This window comes from Geotrypetes seraphini, chromosome 7 (genome assembly GCF_902459505.1).
Source record: "Geotrypetes seraphini chromosome 7, aGeoSer1.1, whole genome shotgun sequence".
NCBI classification, from domain to species: domain Eukaryota; kingdom Metazoa; phylum Chordata; class Amphibia; order Gymnophiona; family Dermophiidae; genus Geotrypetes; species Geotrypetes seraphini.
In genome coordinates, this window is record NC_047090.1 from 179,787,468 (window position 1) to 179,803,603 (window position 16,136).

General features: G+C 43.6%; 1 protein-coding gene across 5 annotated transcripts in view; it reads left to right on the forward strand.

Annotated features, from left to right (window-relative positions):
* The window catches only part of PTPN21 (protein tyrosine phosphatase non-receptor type 21), a 111,971-nt gene that overhangs the window by 82,039 nt on the left and 13,796 nt on the right, over positions 1 to 16,136 (forward strand). For all 5 annotated transcript variants that reach the window (XM_033951490.1, XM_033951486.1, XM_033951491.1 and 2 more), the window contains 4 exons: positions 5,421 to 5,481; positions 9,456 to 9,537; positions 10,333 to 11,768; positions 13,621 to 13,761. In XM_033951490.1, coding sequence (XP_033807381.1) covers positions 5,421 to 5,481; positions 9,456 to 9,537; positions 10,333 to 11,768; positions 13,621 to 13,761 — 1,720 coding nt within the window. The remainder of the gene's footprint in view (positions 1 to 5,420; positions 5,482 to 9,455; positions 9,538 to 10,332; positions 11,769 to 13,620; positions 13,762 to 16,136) is intronic.

A 16,136-nucleotide genomic window follows, 5' to 3' on the forward strand; every position in this document is an offset into this window, starting at 1 on the left:
GACGGAGGGGACACTGGGTGCAGATCCTGGCAAGGCATGGCACTTGAATATTAAGCCCCCAACTTATATTCGAGTCAACCATTGTTCTTCCTTTTGGGGGGAAATGGGGGTCTCGACTTATATTCGAGTATATACGGTATTGTTCTCTGTCTTTGATTTTTATTGCGTTTTGGTTTAAAATTGTAAAGTGAAACATTCAACTCTTGCTGTATTCCTATTATTGGGAATTTTATTGGTTGATCTGGGAATGTCCCATGTAAATGAATAATTACTATACCTTATGGCAGTGATTTTTAAAGGGCTACTCATACTTGAGAGGTGCATAAACATGCATCTTCCCCTTTTTCAAAACCACAATTGCGTGCAAATAACAAGGGGGCAGTAGTCTGTGCATGTTTTAGGCAGAACTGGGACATGCCTAGAAGATTTAGGGGGGGGGTTCTCCATTTCAGAAGGAGAATAAATATCAGTGTCTTAAGATTTGACATTGAGATTTACACTTGCTACCTAGCAGTTTTAGGTTTTGGCAAACTGCTCTGATTAAGCAGCACTCCACCGGCGGTATAAAGGGAGGTTGCCCTTTTAATCCCCCCTTGATTTTCCCCCCTAAAAGCCAAACTGGCAAAGTCCCCCCTTTTTCTGTGCTGAATATTTAGGAGACATGTCACTCATGTTGGAGCGGATAAAGGCAAAGGGGTGATTATTTTCTTATGGGGTGGGGCCTGTGCTTTGGTAGCTGGTTTCTGGCAACAGATATCCAGTGCAGTTAGGACCATCCTGGGCAGATCTGTGAATCTTGCTCCTTTATATCATTTGTTGGGGTACAATAGGAACATAGGTGTTCATAAGGATGACTGCAGTTTTGAGCCGGATGATACAGTTGCCACATTTTGGAAGAGCTCACCATGTTCAAGTTCAAGTTCACTTTATTTTTGATGAATCGCCTATTTAAAACATTCTAAGCGATGTACAATTAAAAACAAGTTATAAGAGAACATACAATCATATTAGTAATACATTAATAACAGCGAAATAAAAATAAAAATCTGTTAAATAATTACATAAAACAGAAAAGATCTCAATACATAATGTTAAAAACAAACATGAAAAGAGGGAAAGGGGGGAAAAAGTTACAAATTTTCTCTTGGTAGAGGAAAAAACATAAATTAGGGAAAAAAACAAAGGGAGGGGAAGAAAATAGAAGAAAAGAGAGAGAGAAAAAAAAAAAAAAGATTAATTAATCGATAAAGGCATCATTGAATAAGAAAGTTCACTGGACTACACAAGCAGAGATTGCCACTATTGAAAAGCCGCCTTATGCTTTTAAGGGAAATGTTGATGTGGGTTACGGGGAAATACTGGAAAATATGGGATAATAGTGCTCAGGTATTTGATATGGCTGGGTATGTTATTCCTCTTTGGAGATGATGTTACTAAAGGTCGATGTGGAAGACGGTTAGGATTTTGACTTGGGTCTCTGTAAAATGTGATTTGCCTGTTTTATTAAATAGTTGGGGTTTTTTTAAAAGCGGAAAAAATGGGGAGATTAAAAGTAACATGACTTACTTCATCTGTCCAGTCAAAGGTGTGTAAGATTGTATTATAAATTGGAACAAGCTGAAAATAGGTTAAGGCACTTTAACATATGAGTATTTAATTTTTCCCATGTATCCTGAAAATATCCCCTCCCATTCAACAGTGTTTATCTTCCATTCAAGAGGAGGTCTGAGAAATTTAAGCTGATTTTAGGTTCCACTTTTCCATTGCTGGACTGGACTGGCTGGACTGGGGTGGAGGCTTATGGGAGTTTCTAATGCCTCAGGGGTGCCGAACCTGATTGGCTGGGTTCCTCCCCACTTCCCCCACCTCCCTGATTATTTAGAGATGCTTCAGCTGTTAGTCTTGAGAGCCTATGGGGTCTGCCCAGAATGATGGAGGGGAAAAAGAGAGAGAGAGCAGTTTCTGACAGCGACCTTGGCCTTTCAGCCTCTGCCTTTTTGTGAGGCTTTACTCTAATCTGTTGCAGGCAATCAAGTTTCAAGTTTTATTAAAATTTGTTACTCTAGCTGGTTTACAAAGGTAAATCCATCCATAAAAACATAGTAAAATGGCTGTCTTCAGATTGTGAGCAGGAAGAGTGAGAGATAGTGGATGGGCCATTTGGCCTTTATCTGCCATCATGTTGCTATGTTTTTATCTGTTCAGACTGCCAGCTTTCAGGTGTTTGTTTCCTGCAAGGGCTGCACTTACGAGTGGGGAGTGTTTCAAGCAGTGTTCCCTCTGTTCCCAGTGGGGCTTAGACTCCGCTATAAGTGCTGTCCTTACCAGCCTGGTGCAGTGCCCACCGTTGAACTGGAGCCAGGTTCATCTGGTGAGTCTTTTATCCTTGGGGACACACTGTACGTCTGTCCAATACCGGCCTTAGTTCTTTAATTTAGCATTTATTTTCTAATTAGAGATCCTCTGAGTTTATCCCATGCTTTTTAAAATTCCATCACCATTTTCCCCTTTCCACCACCTCCCTCGGAAGGGCATCCACCACTCTCTCCGTGAAAAATAATTTCCTAACTTTACTCCTAAGTCTTCCTAAGTTGGGCCCCGCACTACATGGTAGATATTTTCAACAGAGCCAGTCCTTTGTCACAGGGGTGGTCGTGACCCCAGCCTTGATGCGGCAGGGTCCTCTTGAGCTTCTCAGAGAAGGTGTTCAGGTCCACCCACTGGTTCCAGTGGGCACAAGGTTGCAGTCAGGGGTGGACCCAGATTACTTCAGATAATAAGTTCTGGAAGTTGTTCAAGACAGTTATGTGTTCACTTAGCCTCCGTAGGATGCCTTTCTGGAATCTCCTTGTTGGGCTTAAGAACATAAGAAGTTGCCTCCACTGGATCAGACCAGAGGTCCATCGCGCTCAGCGGTCCGCTCCCGCGGTGGCCCATCAGGTCTATGACCTGTGAAGTGGTTCCTGACCATTTCTATAACCTACCTCTACTTCTATCTGTACCCCTCAATCCCCTTATCCTTTAGGAACTTATCCAAACCTTCCTTGAACCCCTGTAATGTGCTCTGGCCTATCACAACCTCCGGAAGCGCATTCCATGTGTCAACCACCCTCTGGGTAAAAAAGAACTTCCTAGCATTTGTTCTAAACCTGTCCCCTCTCAGTTTCTCCGAGTGACCCCTTGTACTTGTGGTTCCCCACAGTCTGAAGAATCTGTCCCTGTCTACCTTCTCTGTGCCCCTCAGGATTTTGAAGGTTTCTATCATGTCTCCTCTAAGTCTCCATGGAAAGTAACAGTGGTCCAGGAGACCCTGCAGAAGCTGATCGATTTCAAGGCTGTTCAGGTTCCAGGTGATGAGGCATGCACAGATCACTATTCCATTTATTTTGTGGTTTTGATATGGATAACCTGGACATACAGATGAATCAACTGGATATACTGGCCTCACTTGTGTATGCTGGACACTACAGACCTATATTTTCCCATAGCCAGGCCCAGCCTGTACCTTGCTGTCTGTGAACACATGCAGCCTTTGCAATGTTAACCCAGCTGACCTCTGCTACAACGTTTTTGTCTCCATTCCCTGCTGGGAGGATATTTCTGCAAGGTTCTGCTGAACTGTTATCAGTGCTGTATGACTTCATATGCCAGGCACCCTGGAAAGCCATAAAACTTTTATAATGAGCAAGGATTATAATGAGCAACTTTTATAATGAGCAGGACGATGTGGGTGTAGCGAGATGAGAGAACTTGGTACCAAAACATTTGCTCCCTGTCTCTGAACCAAGTTATGGGAACCAAGCAGCTGGATTGTTGAAAGGTCACCTTTGCCAACTTGATGCACAGAATTGTAAAACCACTAATTAGCATCTACAAACTGATAAAGATCTCAGCGCTGGAGAAAGAAAGTTCACCAAGAGTTCTCTGTTTCTGCAAGGCCCCCCCCTACTGGGGAGGGGGGGTGGAGGTGAGAGAGGCGTGGACTGAGAGGAGGAGTTAGGTATACATTATTTTATGTACCAATAGGGAATTACATAACCAGAATTCGAGGATGGACTTTTTGGAACAAAGGAAGAATTGCTCTGTATAAAAAACACGTGCATTCTAGGTAAAGCCAGAGAGATTCACTTACTTATGCTACGGGGATCTGCTAGCCCCCTGCTAAGCATATGGGTGCAAGTTCTTCTCTCCATTGCATATTCTGAACTGACAATACATTTTTCTGATATGTCTCTGCTGCTGTAATACTGTAAGTTTTTATACTAACAATAAACGAATATTGTCTGTTTTGGAAGATACAATGCCCTCTTGTAGTTATTCCAATGAGGTAAACAAAGCAGCCTTTACTTCAGTTTCCAAGAAGGAGGGGTCTTTCCATCCCATTTTAGACCTGAGAGGTGTCAATCAGGCTCTTCGTGTGCCTTCCGTATTGCTTGAAAATCTTATGATCAGCGATTGTAGTGGTACAGCTGGGTAAATTTAAGTTTATTTGGTTTTGATATACCACCATTACTGGACTATCATTTTGGTCATCATTCTTTGAACTTTTTTAATTCCATTATATCTTTTTGAGATGCAGTGACCAGAATTGCATGTGATACTCAAGGTGAGGTTGCATCTTGGAGCAATACAGCAGCATTATAATATTCTCCATGTTATTTTCCATCCGCTTCGTAATAATTCCTAGCATCTGATTGGGCCATCCTTTCTAAAATACTGCCCAATCATTTTAGTCCAGTGTGAACTATCTACTGCTTCTTGGTTTTTGAGTTGCATTATTTTCAAGTTTAGCCTCTCTGATGCATCCTACATGTTTTCAAATGTTACATACTGTAGGTGACCATAGTAGGTCCAGCATCTTGGGTTAGGCATTTCAAAATGCTTTTATGTTATGGAGCCTGCTAAGCAGACACAGTTCTTTCTGAAGTTTATGGTTGCATTCTCTTGACTTCCTTCATCACATTTGAAGGTGGTTATTGGTCTTCTATCTGTAGCGAAAAGAAAGAAATTGACCCTGGACGATCCACAGAGAATAAAGAGTCCAAGAAAAATGATGTTCCTGAAATGGACTTTATTATTAAAAATATATATATATAAAAGTCAACATAGCAATCCACATCAAAACCTTAAGGACCTAGTTCTCTGGGAGCGTTGGACCCAACACGGTCCGTGTTTCGACAAGAGAGTCTTCCTCAGGGGTCCCTGCTAGTCCTAGGGTGGGAAATACGTGGAAAAGCTAAACAATCCAAAAGTACCAATGTGTAGAAGCTCCGCATGAACCTTTTCATTTCATGAAAATATAAAGTTTGTCTTGTAGCAATGATGTCATGAAATAATGCATTTGCATTTCTTTTAGGTGGGTTTCCGGGTTTACCTGTACATATTCTTTAAAACATGTTCTAACCTGTTTTGCTTTCTAGACAAACTCAAGCTGTTACAGTGAATCCAGTTCGAAGGCGATCTTCATCAAGAATGTCAATGGTAAAAAAAAATGATATTGAACCTTCTTTTTTTTTTAATCTTTATTAATTTTCAAAGCTAATACAAAGTTCCATAAATTATACAGACATTAATAACAAAATAAGCACTTAAATTCCATTAACAACAGTGAAGAAGATAAATATCCTTCCCCTCCATCAATTTAATCAAGAAATAATTCAAAAAGATATCCCCCACCCTCCCTGTCCTGGACATGTATAAAAATAAACAAAAAATGTAATATATATTGAACCTTCTAATTTGCTTTTTTCCTGATTTACTTTCAGATTTTCCTTTGTTTTAGGGGTGTCAAAGTACCTCCTCGAGGGCCGCAATCCAGTCGGGTTTTCAGGATTTCCCCAATGAATATGCATGAGATCTATTTGCATGCACTGCTTTCATTGTATGCTAATAGATCTCATGCATATTCATTGGGGAAATCCTGAAAACCCGACTGGATTGCGGCCCTCGAGGAGGGACTTTGACACCCCTGTTTTGGAGGAAAAAGGGTAGTAACAAAAGGGGGAAATTCAGAGGGAGGTGTTTTCTAGCTTTGCTCTGGGGATCCTAGTTGAATTTTGTGTTGGGATTACTGTGGAAGAACAAGGTGCCCAATGTTCAAAACAATTTAAATGGCAAGGGGAGGCTTCTGGCTTTTTTAAATTGCCTGTGTGGGGCTAACTGGACATTTTCAATGGCACTTACTACCACTACTAATTATCATTTTTATAGCGCTGAAAAGCATACGCAGTGCTGTACGGTCAACATGCAACAGACAGTCCCTGCTCAGAAGAGTTTACAATCTAATTTGGACAGACAGACAGGACGTATAGGGGGTTGGGGAGTGTCTTGCAGAGAGAATGATAGGATGGATATAGGTATCTTCCAGGAAAGATTGCTGTCCTTCCAGGCAGCCTCATGGATTAGGGATCTGACTCTCATATTTATTTATTTATTTAATTATTTTTTTATTTATTCAGTTTTCTATACTGTTCTCCCAGGGGAGCTCAGGACGGTTTACATGTATTTATTCAGGTACTCAAGCAGGTTTTCCCTGTCTGTCCTGGCAGGCTGACAATCTAAATAATGTACCTGGGGCAATGAGGGAATTAAGAGACTTGCCCAGGGTCACAAGGAGCAGCGTGGGTTTGAACCCACAACCACTGCACTACTCTAGAAATCAAAATGTAGTAAAAGTGAGCCAGGTATAGGACAATGAAGCCATTGTGACATCACTGATGAGGTTGGGTCTTATTGGTGGAATGAGGCATTATGATGTCACAATTCCAGCTCTGGTTATCAGAGGCTGAAACTTTTCACACTATTTATTTATTCATTCAGTTTTCTGTATCATTCTCTCAAGGGAGCTGTAAACAGTTTACATTAATTTATTCAGGTACTCAAGCATTTTCCCTGTCTGTCCCTGGGGGTTCACAATCTATCTAATGTACCTGGGGGTTAGGTGACTTGCTCATGGTCCCAAGGAGCAGCGTGGGTTTGAACCTACAACCTCAGGGTGCTGAGGCTGTAGCTTTAACCACTGCACCACTCTAGAAATCAAAGTGTAGTAAAAGTGAGACAAGTATAGGGACAGTAAAGCCATTGTGACATCACTGATGAGGTTGGCTCTTATTGGTGGAATGAGGCATTATGATGTCACAATACCAGCTCTGCTTATCAGAGGCTGAAACTTGTCACACTATTTATTTATTTAGTTTTCTGTATCATTCTCTCAAGGGAGCTCAGAACAGTTTACATTAATTTATTCAGGAGGTACTCAAGCAGTTTTTCCCTGTCTGTCCCGGCAGGCTGACAATCTAAATAATGTACCTGGGGCAATGGGGGGATTAAGTGACTTGCCCAGGGTCCCAAGGAGCAGCGTGGATTTGAACCCACAACCCCAGGGTGCTGAGGCCGTAGCTTTAACCATTGCGCCACATTCTCCCCCTATTTACGTTTTCAAATTCGTATCAACAATTTCGACGTGCTTTAAAGACGCATCTTTTTATAGAATCTTTTGGAAGTTGTTTATTCATTTGTATTGCTAATCTCTGTGAACCGCATAGAACTTAATGATGAGTTTTTATGTTTATGGTAAGCGGGAGTTAGGAGTTGAAAGCAGACTTGAAAACGTGTGCTTTGAGCTTGGATTTGAATACTGCCAGAGACGGTGCCTGATGTAATGACTCGGGCAGTTTGTTCCATGTATACGGCACAGCAAGATGGAAGGGACAGAGTCTGGAGGTGGCAGTGGAGGAGAAGGGTAAGGATAGGAGGGACTAGCCCGATGAATGGAGATCACGGGGGGAGAGAAGTGCCGCTGAAAATGCCTGGTTAGTGCTGAAGCTAAAACTGGCTATTTTGGGGGCATTCCAGGGGCAGAGTCTGCATTTAGCCGGTTAACTAGCTAAGATAACTGCATTAATAAGACAGCGTAAAACACAATTCTATCTTTAGATGGTTCTTGATAGCAGGTGGTGTGCCAAATATTGCATTTAACTGGCTGTAGTTTAGTTGGTTCTTAGACCCCAGAAATTCAGCGCTGGAGTCTGGACATGACACAGCATTGAATTTCTGGGTTTGACGCTAACGGTAGTCGGCAAAAGGCTGAGCACCTCTGGCTGAATATCGGGCCCAAGATGGTTTATGGGGGCGAGAGGGGAATCTAGATTTATTTCCTGAGCCTGGCTTCTCACCTGGAGCTTGGAGATGCTGCAGACTTCACGGCACCTCGCTGCGTATGGAGGAAATGCCACCTATTGCTCAGTATCAACACTTGCTGGGTTCTAGAAGCCCCTGGCCCAGGACTGTCGTATGTGGCTGGGCTATGATGAAATGGGAATATCAAAAGTGGGAGAACACCCGAGTAATCGTGATTGAAGGTTCGTGTAACTGATGCCCATTTAGAGGGTGATTCTTTCAAGGTGAAGAGTTGTGGATTTGATATATCGTCTTTCTGTGGCACAGCCAAAGCAGCTTACATTTATTATATACAGGGACAGAGTGTACCTAACGGGCTCAAAATCTGAGTGTTGTACCAAGGACGTTGGAACATAACATAAGAATTCCCGCTGCTGGGTCAGACCAGTGGTCCATCGTGCCCAGCAGTCCACTCACACAGCGGCCCCCAAGTCAGAGACCAGTGCTCTAAATGAGTCCAGCCTCACCTGCGTACGTTCCAGTTTAGCAGGAACTTGTCTAACTTTGTCTTGAATCCCTGGAGGGTGTTTTCCCCTATAACAGACTCCGGAAGAATGTTCCAGTTTTCTACCACTCTCTGGGTGAAGAAGAACTTCCTTACGAGAATAAAGTGACTTTACCCAGGCGCTGCAGTGGGAAATCACATCAGATCACCAGGTTCTCAGCCTACTTCACTAACCATTAGAAAATGCCCAGTTAGCACCACTCATCCATAAAAAAAAAAAATCACTTTCATCAATATCGATAACTTGATAGACACAATTTGATAGGTAAAATAATTTTTTTTAATTTTCAATTTTCATTTTGACTTGTTCTTTGGCCTAGCAGTTTCCTCCTGCTCTTTTTGGCTTGTTCATAATTTAACAGCTCCCTGGAAGCTTTTAATCACTATGATATACACCAGGGGTCTCAAAGTCCTTCCTTGAGGGCCGCAATCCAGTCGGGTTTTCAGGATTTCCCCAATGAATATGCATGAGATCCATGTGCATGCACGGCTTTCAATGCAGATTCATTGGGGAAATTCTGAAAACCCGACTGGATTGCGGCCCTCAAGGAAGGACTTTGAGATCCCTGATATACACTTTTCCAACTTGCTTGTCTCAGCTATTGCAGTGACACCCCTTAGCTTTCAGAAACACGGGTCATGTGATTCTAGATTCTGGCCATTGGCCATCACTCAATGGTCCTACGTATGTATTGTAGGCAAATTTCTTGTAATGATGGTCCTTTTCATATTTCATGGCTCTGACATACTCATAAATTCTTTTTATATTTAGCCCAAACCTCAGCCTTATATGATGCCTGTACCTCAGCTGCATTATAACGGACACTACAGTGAACCATACAAGTCTTCCCAAGGTAATTTAGAATGTGTGTCTTTGCAGTGGGTGATTGTGGCACATGCCGAGATCAGGGCCACCACCATATGGCTACCATGCCCTTATATTACAGGTTTTTCATTTGTAACTTTTAGTCTATACCTAAAAATAAGAAGACGATTTTACTCCTTAAACGGAGTGGAATGAAATAGATATGCTTTAGGCTGGTTCCTGGGTTGCTGCACTGTGGTGCCAAGAAAGCAGTTTGAGATTTTCCTTCCATCATGGGCTGGGCAGGCCATTGAGATGGTATTCTGAGACTTGGGGAGGAAATGAAGTTGGCCCCATGTGGTAACCCAGTTCAGCCTCCCTCTAAATCCCACTCCTCTCTCACTTGCACCCTGAATTCTCTTCTTGGCTTCCACTGTTTGACATCTCTCTTTCCTCTCCACTGGCTAAGAATTTCTTCCTCTTTTCCCATCCCCTTTCTGGTCTTGGTCACTCTCTTCCTCTCTCTACCATCCCCCACCCACCACCTCTCTATCTTGCACCCTGAATCCCTTCCCTGCTGCTCACGGTGTGGCATCTCTAGGATCAAGCATCTCTTTCTTCTCACCATTCCAGACTTTGGACCAGGGGAGGAAGAGGGAAGGTTCAAGGATGGGAGAAAAAATGTTGGGGAAAAGCAATCAATTAAAAATAGTCTTTTTTTTTTTTTTTTGCATCGTTATTTTTTCCACTTAAAATGCCCCTTTTAAAGAAGTGCTTAACAATGTTTTTTTTTCTGGTTTGGGTTATGTTTTGTTACAACCTACAACCTAACTTTCTTTTGCAGATAATCTTTTTGTGACCAATCAGAATGGATACTATTATCATTCTCAGACTAGCCTGGACAGAACTCCTCATGACTACAATGGTAGAATGCGCAATGGAAGTGTATATAGTGCACATAGCACCAGCTCTTTAAATAACCCACAGCACTATATGCAGCCTTCACCTATGTCCTCCAACCCTAGTATAACAGGAAGTGATGTCATGAGACCTGATTATGTCCCCTCCCATCGGCATAGTGCTCTGATACCACCATATCGCCCTACCCCAGATTATGAGACTGTGATGAGGCAGCTGAACAGGGGTATGATGCACAGTGAAAGGCAGAGCCATTCAATGAGAAATCTCAGCATAGGCAATTCATATGCCTACAGTCAACCCGAAATCCGGGAGCATACTCAATTCGCCTCGCCCCAGTCCACTCACTATCCTTTCAACATGAACTATAGCTTTCATAGCCAGTCTCCCTACCTGTATCCAACGGAAAGGCGACCAGTGGTTGGAGCAGTCAGTGTGCCTGAGCTAACCAATGTCCAACATCAGACTCAGGATTATCCAGCGCCAAACATTATGAAGACTCAAGTGTATCGACCTCCTCCCCCTAACCCCTATCCGAGACCCGCCAACAGCACGCCTGATCTTTCCCACCACCTCTACATCAGCAGTAGCAATCCGGACCTCATCACAAGGAGAGTTCACCATTCTGTTCAGACGTTTCAGGAAGACAGCTTGCCGGTTGCTCATTCTCTTCAAGAAGTTAGTGAGCCCTTAACGTCGGCACGACATGCTCAACTGCAGAAAAGAAACAGCATAGAGATAGCTGGATTGACTCATAGTTTTGAAGGCATACAGATTAAAGAGAGGACCATGTCTGCATCTGCAGCAGATGTGACTCTTCCAAAGGAACCTTTTGCAGGCTCGCAGCCCAATGTCTTCGTAGGAAAAACAAAGGAGGAACTCAGTGAGGAGCAAGAAGCCACCAAATATGGCCACAAAAAATCTCTTTCAGATGCCACGATGCTGATTCACAGTAGCGAGGAAGATGAAGATGATTTTGAGGAAGAGAAAAAGACTAGCACTTCTCAGGCTTCCACTGATGAGCCAGCAAAGCTCTCTGCTTTACCAGGACCCTACCCCAATGAACCTTTACCAAGTTATCCTTTCAGTTCTTCTGCTGTAAGCCCCATGCACTGCTTAGAGCAGCCATTGCTTGTTACGGAGGTTGAGATGGAAAAGCGGTTTAAAGACGTGGGTCCAGTTCACTTCATCACTGACCTCCATGTTCAAAGGAGAGGTGAAGGAATGCTGGCTCCGTTTGTATCGGAATCCGACCTCACAATGTCCGTAAGGTACCGAGTCAGAAAGGATTCTGTTAAGAAGAGACCTGTGTCGGACTTGTTTACAGGAAAAAGTATTGTTGAAGGGCTTCCACCTTTGGGGGTAAGTAGATGTTTTCGGTTTCTTCATAAAAGGTGGGTTTGATGAGTTAACGTGTACAGCCTGTGGTTTCTAAAAATTGTTGTAGGTAGGTACAGTAGCGTAGCGAGGGTGAGTGATGCCTCTCCCATGCCATCTTCTCTGCCCCCCCTCCCCTTCCCCATACCTTTTTAATTTTCCAGGTGTGAACAGCATCACGAACTTGCCCAGGTCGTGTTGGCGATCCCTCTGACGTCACTTCCTAGGAGTGGGGGAAGTGACGTCAGAGAGAGGTGACACCGATGCGGGCACCGTTAGAGTTGTCTATCAGCTGGGTTTGGGAGTTTTTTTCATCCTGTGGCCCCTCCTGAAGAAGCCAACCATGAAACTCGGGTTGAGAAATCACGGCAGCAACTGTTTTGTTGTAATCTAAGTATGTACCCAGAGCAGTTAGAGTACCAGCATCGCCACCTTGCATGTCAGATAAGTATGCCTTGTCATAACTTAAGGTATAACAGTATCACTGCACTTTAAGCGATCATTGAAGACAGCAGGTGGCTGAGGCGGTGAACAAGCAATTATGGTCTCTATAAGAACATAAGAAGTTACCTCCGCTGAGGCAGACCAGAGGTCCATCTCGCCCAGCGGTCCGCTCCCGCGGCGGCCCATCAGGCCCATTGCCTGAGCAGTGGTCCCAGACTATCCCTATACCCTACCTCTACTCCTATCTGTACCCCTCAATTCCTTTCTCCTCTAGGAACCTATCCAAACCTTCTTTGAAGCCTTGTAACGTGCTCCGGCCTATCACAGCCTCCAGAAGCGCATTCCATGTATCCACCACCCTCTGGGTGAAAAAGAACTTTCTGGCATTTGTTCTAAACCTGTCTATAATAACTGATTCCGTGATTTTTCACTAGAGTTTGGTTATGGGTCTGAGCATTCACGTAGAAGCCTGTTTTCATACGATGATTTAAAATTTTCAGTGATGGGTTAAGTATTAAGATGCTTAGAGTTAGACATATAATATAAAGGACAGCTGCATATTTGACCTCCTGAAATTTATTTATTTATTCAGTTTTCTATACCGTTCTCCCAGGAGAGCTCAGAATGGTTTACATGAATTTATTCAGCTACTCAAGCATTTTTCCCTGTCTGTCCTGGTGGGCTCACAAGCTATCTAGTGTACCTGGGGCAATGGGGGGGATTAAGTGACTTACCCAGGATCACAAGGAGCAGTGAGGGATTTGAACCCACAACCTCAGGGTGCTGAGGCTGTAGCTTTAACCACTGTGCCACTCTAAAAATCAAAATGTAGTAAAAGTGAGCCAGGTATAGAACAGTCCAGCCATTGTGACATCACTGATGAGGTTGGCTCTTATTGGTGGAATGAGGCATTATGATGTCACAATACCAGCTCTGGTTATCAGAGGCTGAAACTTTTCACACTATTTACTCAGTTTTCTATACCGTTCTCCTGGGGGAGCTCAGGACGAGTTACATGAATTTATTCAGGTACTCAAAGCATTTTTCCCTGTGTGTCCCGGTGGGCTCACAATCTATGGGGGGATTAAGTGACTTGCCCAAGGTCACAAAGAGAAGTGTGGGTTTGAACCCACAACCTCAGGGTGCTGAGGCTGTAGCTTTAACCACTGTGCCACTGCTGCTGTTCTTATAAGTCCCCCCCACACAATGACTCATCTCTGACTTTACTATTATAAAAATAGTGCGCTGTATGTGTCATATCATTAGAAGAATCAGACTGTGTATTTTATTGTGTTAACATAAAGAGGGGAATCTTTTTCCGCCACCATTCTTTACCACCTTGTTTTATGTGATTTGATCGACTTGGATTTGTAAATAATTATTATTGTCACAGGGTATCAAAAGAGGCAACAGAACAGATGCAAAAAAAATAGGGCCACTAAAACTGGCAGCGTTGAATGGATTAACACTGTCACGGATGCCGTTGCCTGACGAGGGCAAAGAAGAGCCCTCTAAAGCCACTAATGATGAACGGGTAGGTGACATTTGCTCGCTTGTCCATGTACCAGTAGGCTTAAAGCCACAGGCTGTTGTCTAGGTGGGTCAGGCATATATTGACCTGTAAATGTCAGTGCGGAGGAAGCTGAAGACTCTGTTGTCCAGTGGAGAATTTTGGAGTCCTTCAGCAGAAAGTTAAGGTCCCCATGGAAGGACAGGGAAAGCTTTTAAAAATGAACTTTGTGAAGGTGGTGGGATTTAGTTTTGCTTCTATTTATTTAACTTAAGGGTCGTTTCTTCCGCTTTGACTGTACATTGTTAACTTAAGATGCATGTTTTGTTGTCAGCGACTTGTCCAAGGCATCAGAGCCTTGAGCTTATCTTGACTTATATAATAATAATTTTATTTCTTATATACTGCTATACCGTGAGGTTCAAAGCGGTTTACAGTATAGATAGCATAAATATGCAATAAAAATTGAAATAAATGAAAAAAGGTACTTAGAAATTCCCTAACTGTCCCGAAGGCTCACAATCTAGCTAAAGTACCCAAGAAAAATAATTATTAGATAAAGCAGATAGTATAGATAAAGACATAGATACCATATATCAGAGATTATTTCTGGATATGTTACATAGGAATTTCATAACATAATAAATTACATTTCATGGGAAAATTAATTCTGGTTACATTGCATAAAAGCTTATCTGATTATCATAAAATGTTAAGTAGAAGGTTATAGTGGAAGATAATATGGATTAAGTTGATTATTTGGAAAACCTGTTGCTAATTAGGATATTGAGAGGATGATACCAGGGAGTAGACTATACATGGGAATGTAATAAAGAGAGTAGGCAAAGGAGGAGTTTAAGTAGGTTGAATATCTAATATAATAAAATGCTAGGCCGCGCATGCGCACTCAAAAGTCGTGTTCGCTGATCCGTCGCGGACATGAGAGTGCGCATGCGCGGCCCCGGCTGCGGCGGCGGCTTTCAAATAAAAAAAAAAAAGTTACACAGCTGCGGCGGCCTTCCTCACCCCCGGCTCTCACTGTGCATGGTACCGGCTCCTCTCTCGAACTGCACCAGGATCGAGAGAGGAGCTGTAGCGGCAGCTTTCAAATAAAAAAAGTTACCGCGGCGGCACGAGTGCACATGCGCGATAGACAAGCTTCCCTGCTCTCCACCTCACAATACAGAAGTTTCTTTAGACGCTGACGATCGCCTCCACAAGCCGGGACTGGGGCACAAAGAGAGCCTCCTTACCCCCCCCCCGGAACGAACCGAAAAACTGACCCCGCCGCCTGGGATCAGAGTCCTTTGCCACCCCCCCTTCCCTTCCCGCGGGCCCGACTGGCGATTTAAGCAGCGTGTGCAGCAGTCTTCACACGCTGCTTCGGGCCCTTCTATTGCCCTGATTTGCTCTGCCGCGTCTCTGATGATGTCATCAGGGACGTGCCACAGTAAATCTGGGCAGTAGAAGGACCCGAAGCAGCGTGTGAAGACTGCTGCACACGCTGCTGGAATCACCAGCTTTGTAGTCGGGACCGCAGGAAGGGAAAGGGGGGTAGAGGAAACGCTAATGCTGCTGCACAGGGCACCCGTTAATGTAATGGGCTTGCTTTCGGGAGGGGGTAGAGAGATAGAAGGGGGCCACGAAGAGACAGTCAGGCATGGAACAACAGATAAATACAGGTAGGCAGGGGGCCAGGGAGAAAGACAGAGACATACAGAAAGAAAGACAGGGGGCCAGGGAGAGAGACAGACATAAAGAAAGACAAACAGACAGGGGGCCAGAGGGGCAACAGATAAATACAGGTAGGCAGGGGGGCCAGGGAGAAAGACAGAGAGACATACAGAAAGAAAGACAGGGGGCCAGGGAGACAGACAGACAGCAGAGAAAGAGAGAAAGAAACCTCCCCCCCCCAGACAAACACTAGCCAAGGATAGAGAGAGAGAAAGAAAGAATGACAGACAGACAGGGCCAGAGAGACAGACAGAAAGAAAGACAGACAGACAGACATCTATTCTAGCACCCGTTAATTTAACGGGCTTAAAGACTAGTACTTTAAGAATAGGAAAGTTTTGATTTCAATAAACTGACCGACTCCTGCTCTTTGTCATTGCGAAGGTCATCAGAGTACCGAGTAGTGCCTGTAGGGTTGATGACCAACTTAAAACGATGTTTTGTATTCAGCTTTACATGCATACCCTGAAGCACTTCATTATTAATGCTCTGAAAGCATTGGGCTAATGCCAAACTGAGGCTTAGAATGTTTGTAACTCTGTTGTCTTCCGTACTGGGCGTTTCAACGCTGTGATTTTTCAAACTCGCATTTCGATCACTCACCTGTTGGGGGGATAAAGAGACCAAAACGGATGGTGAATTTGTAAAATGTCCGGCAGTGTATT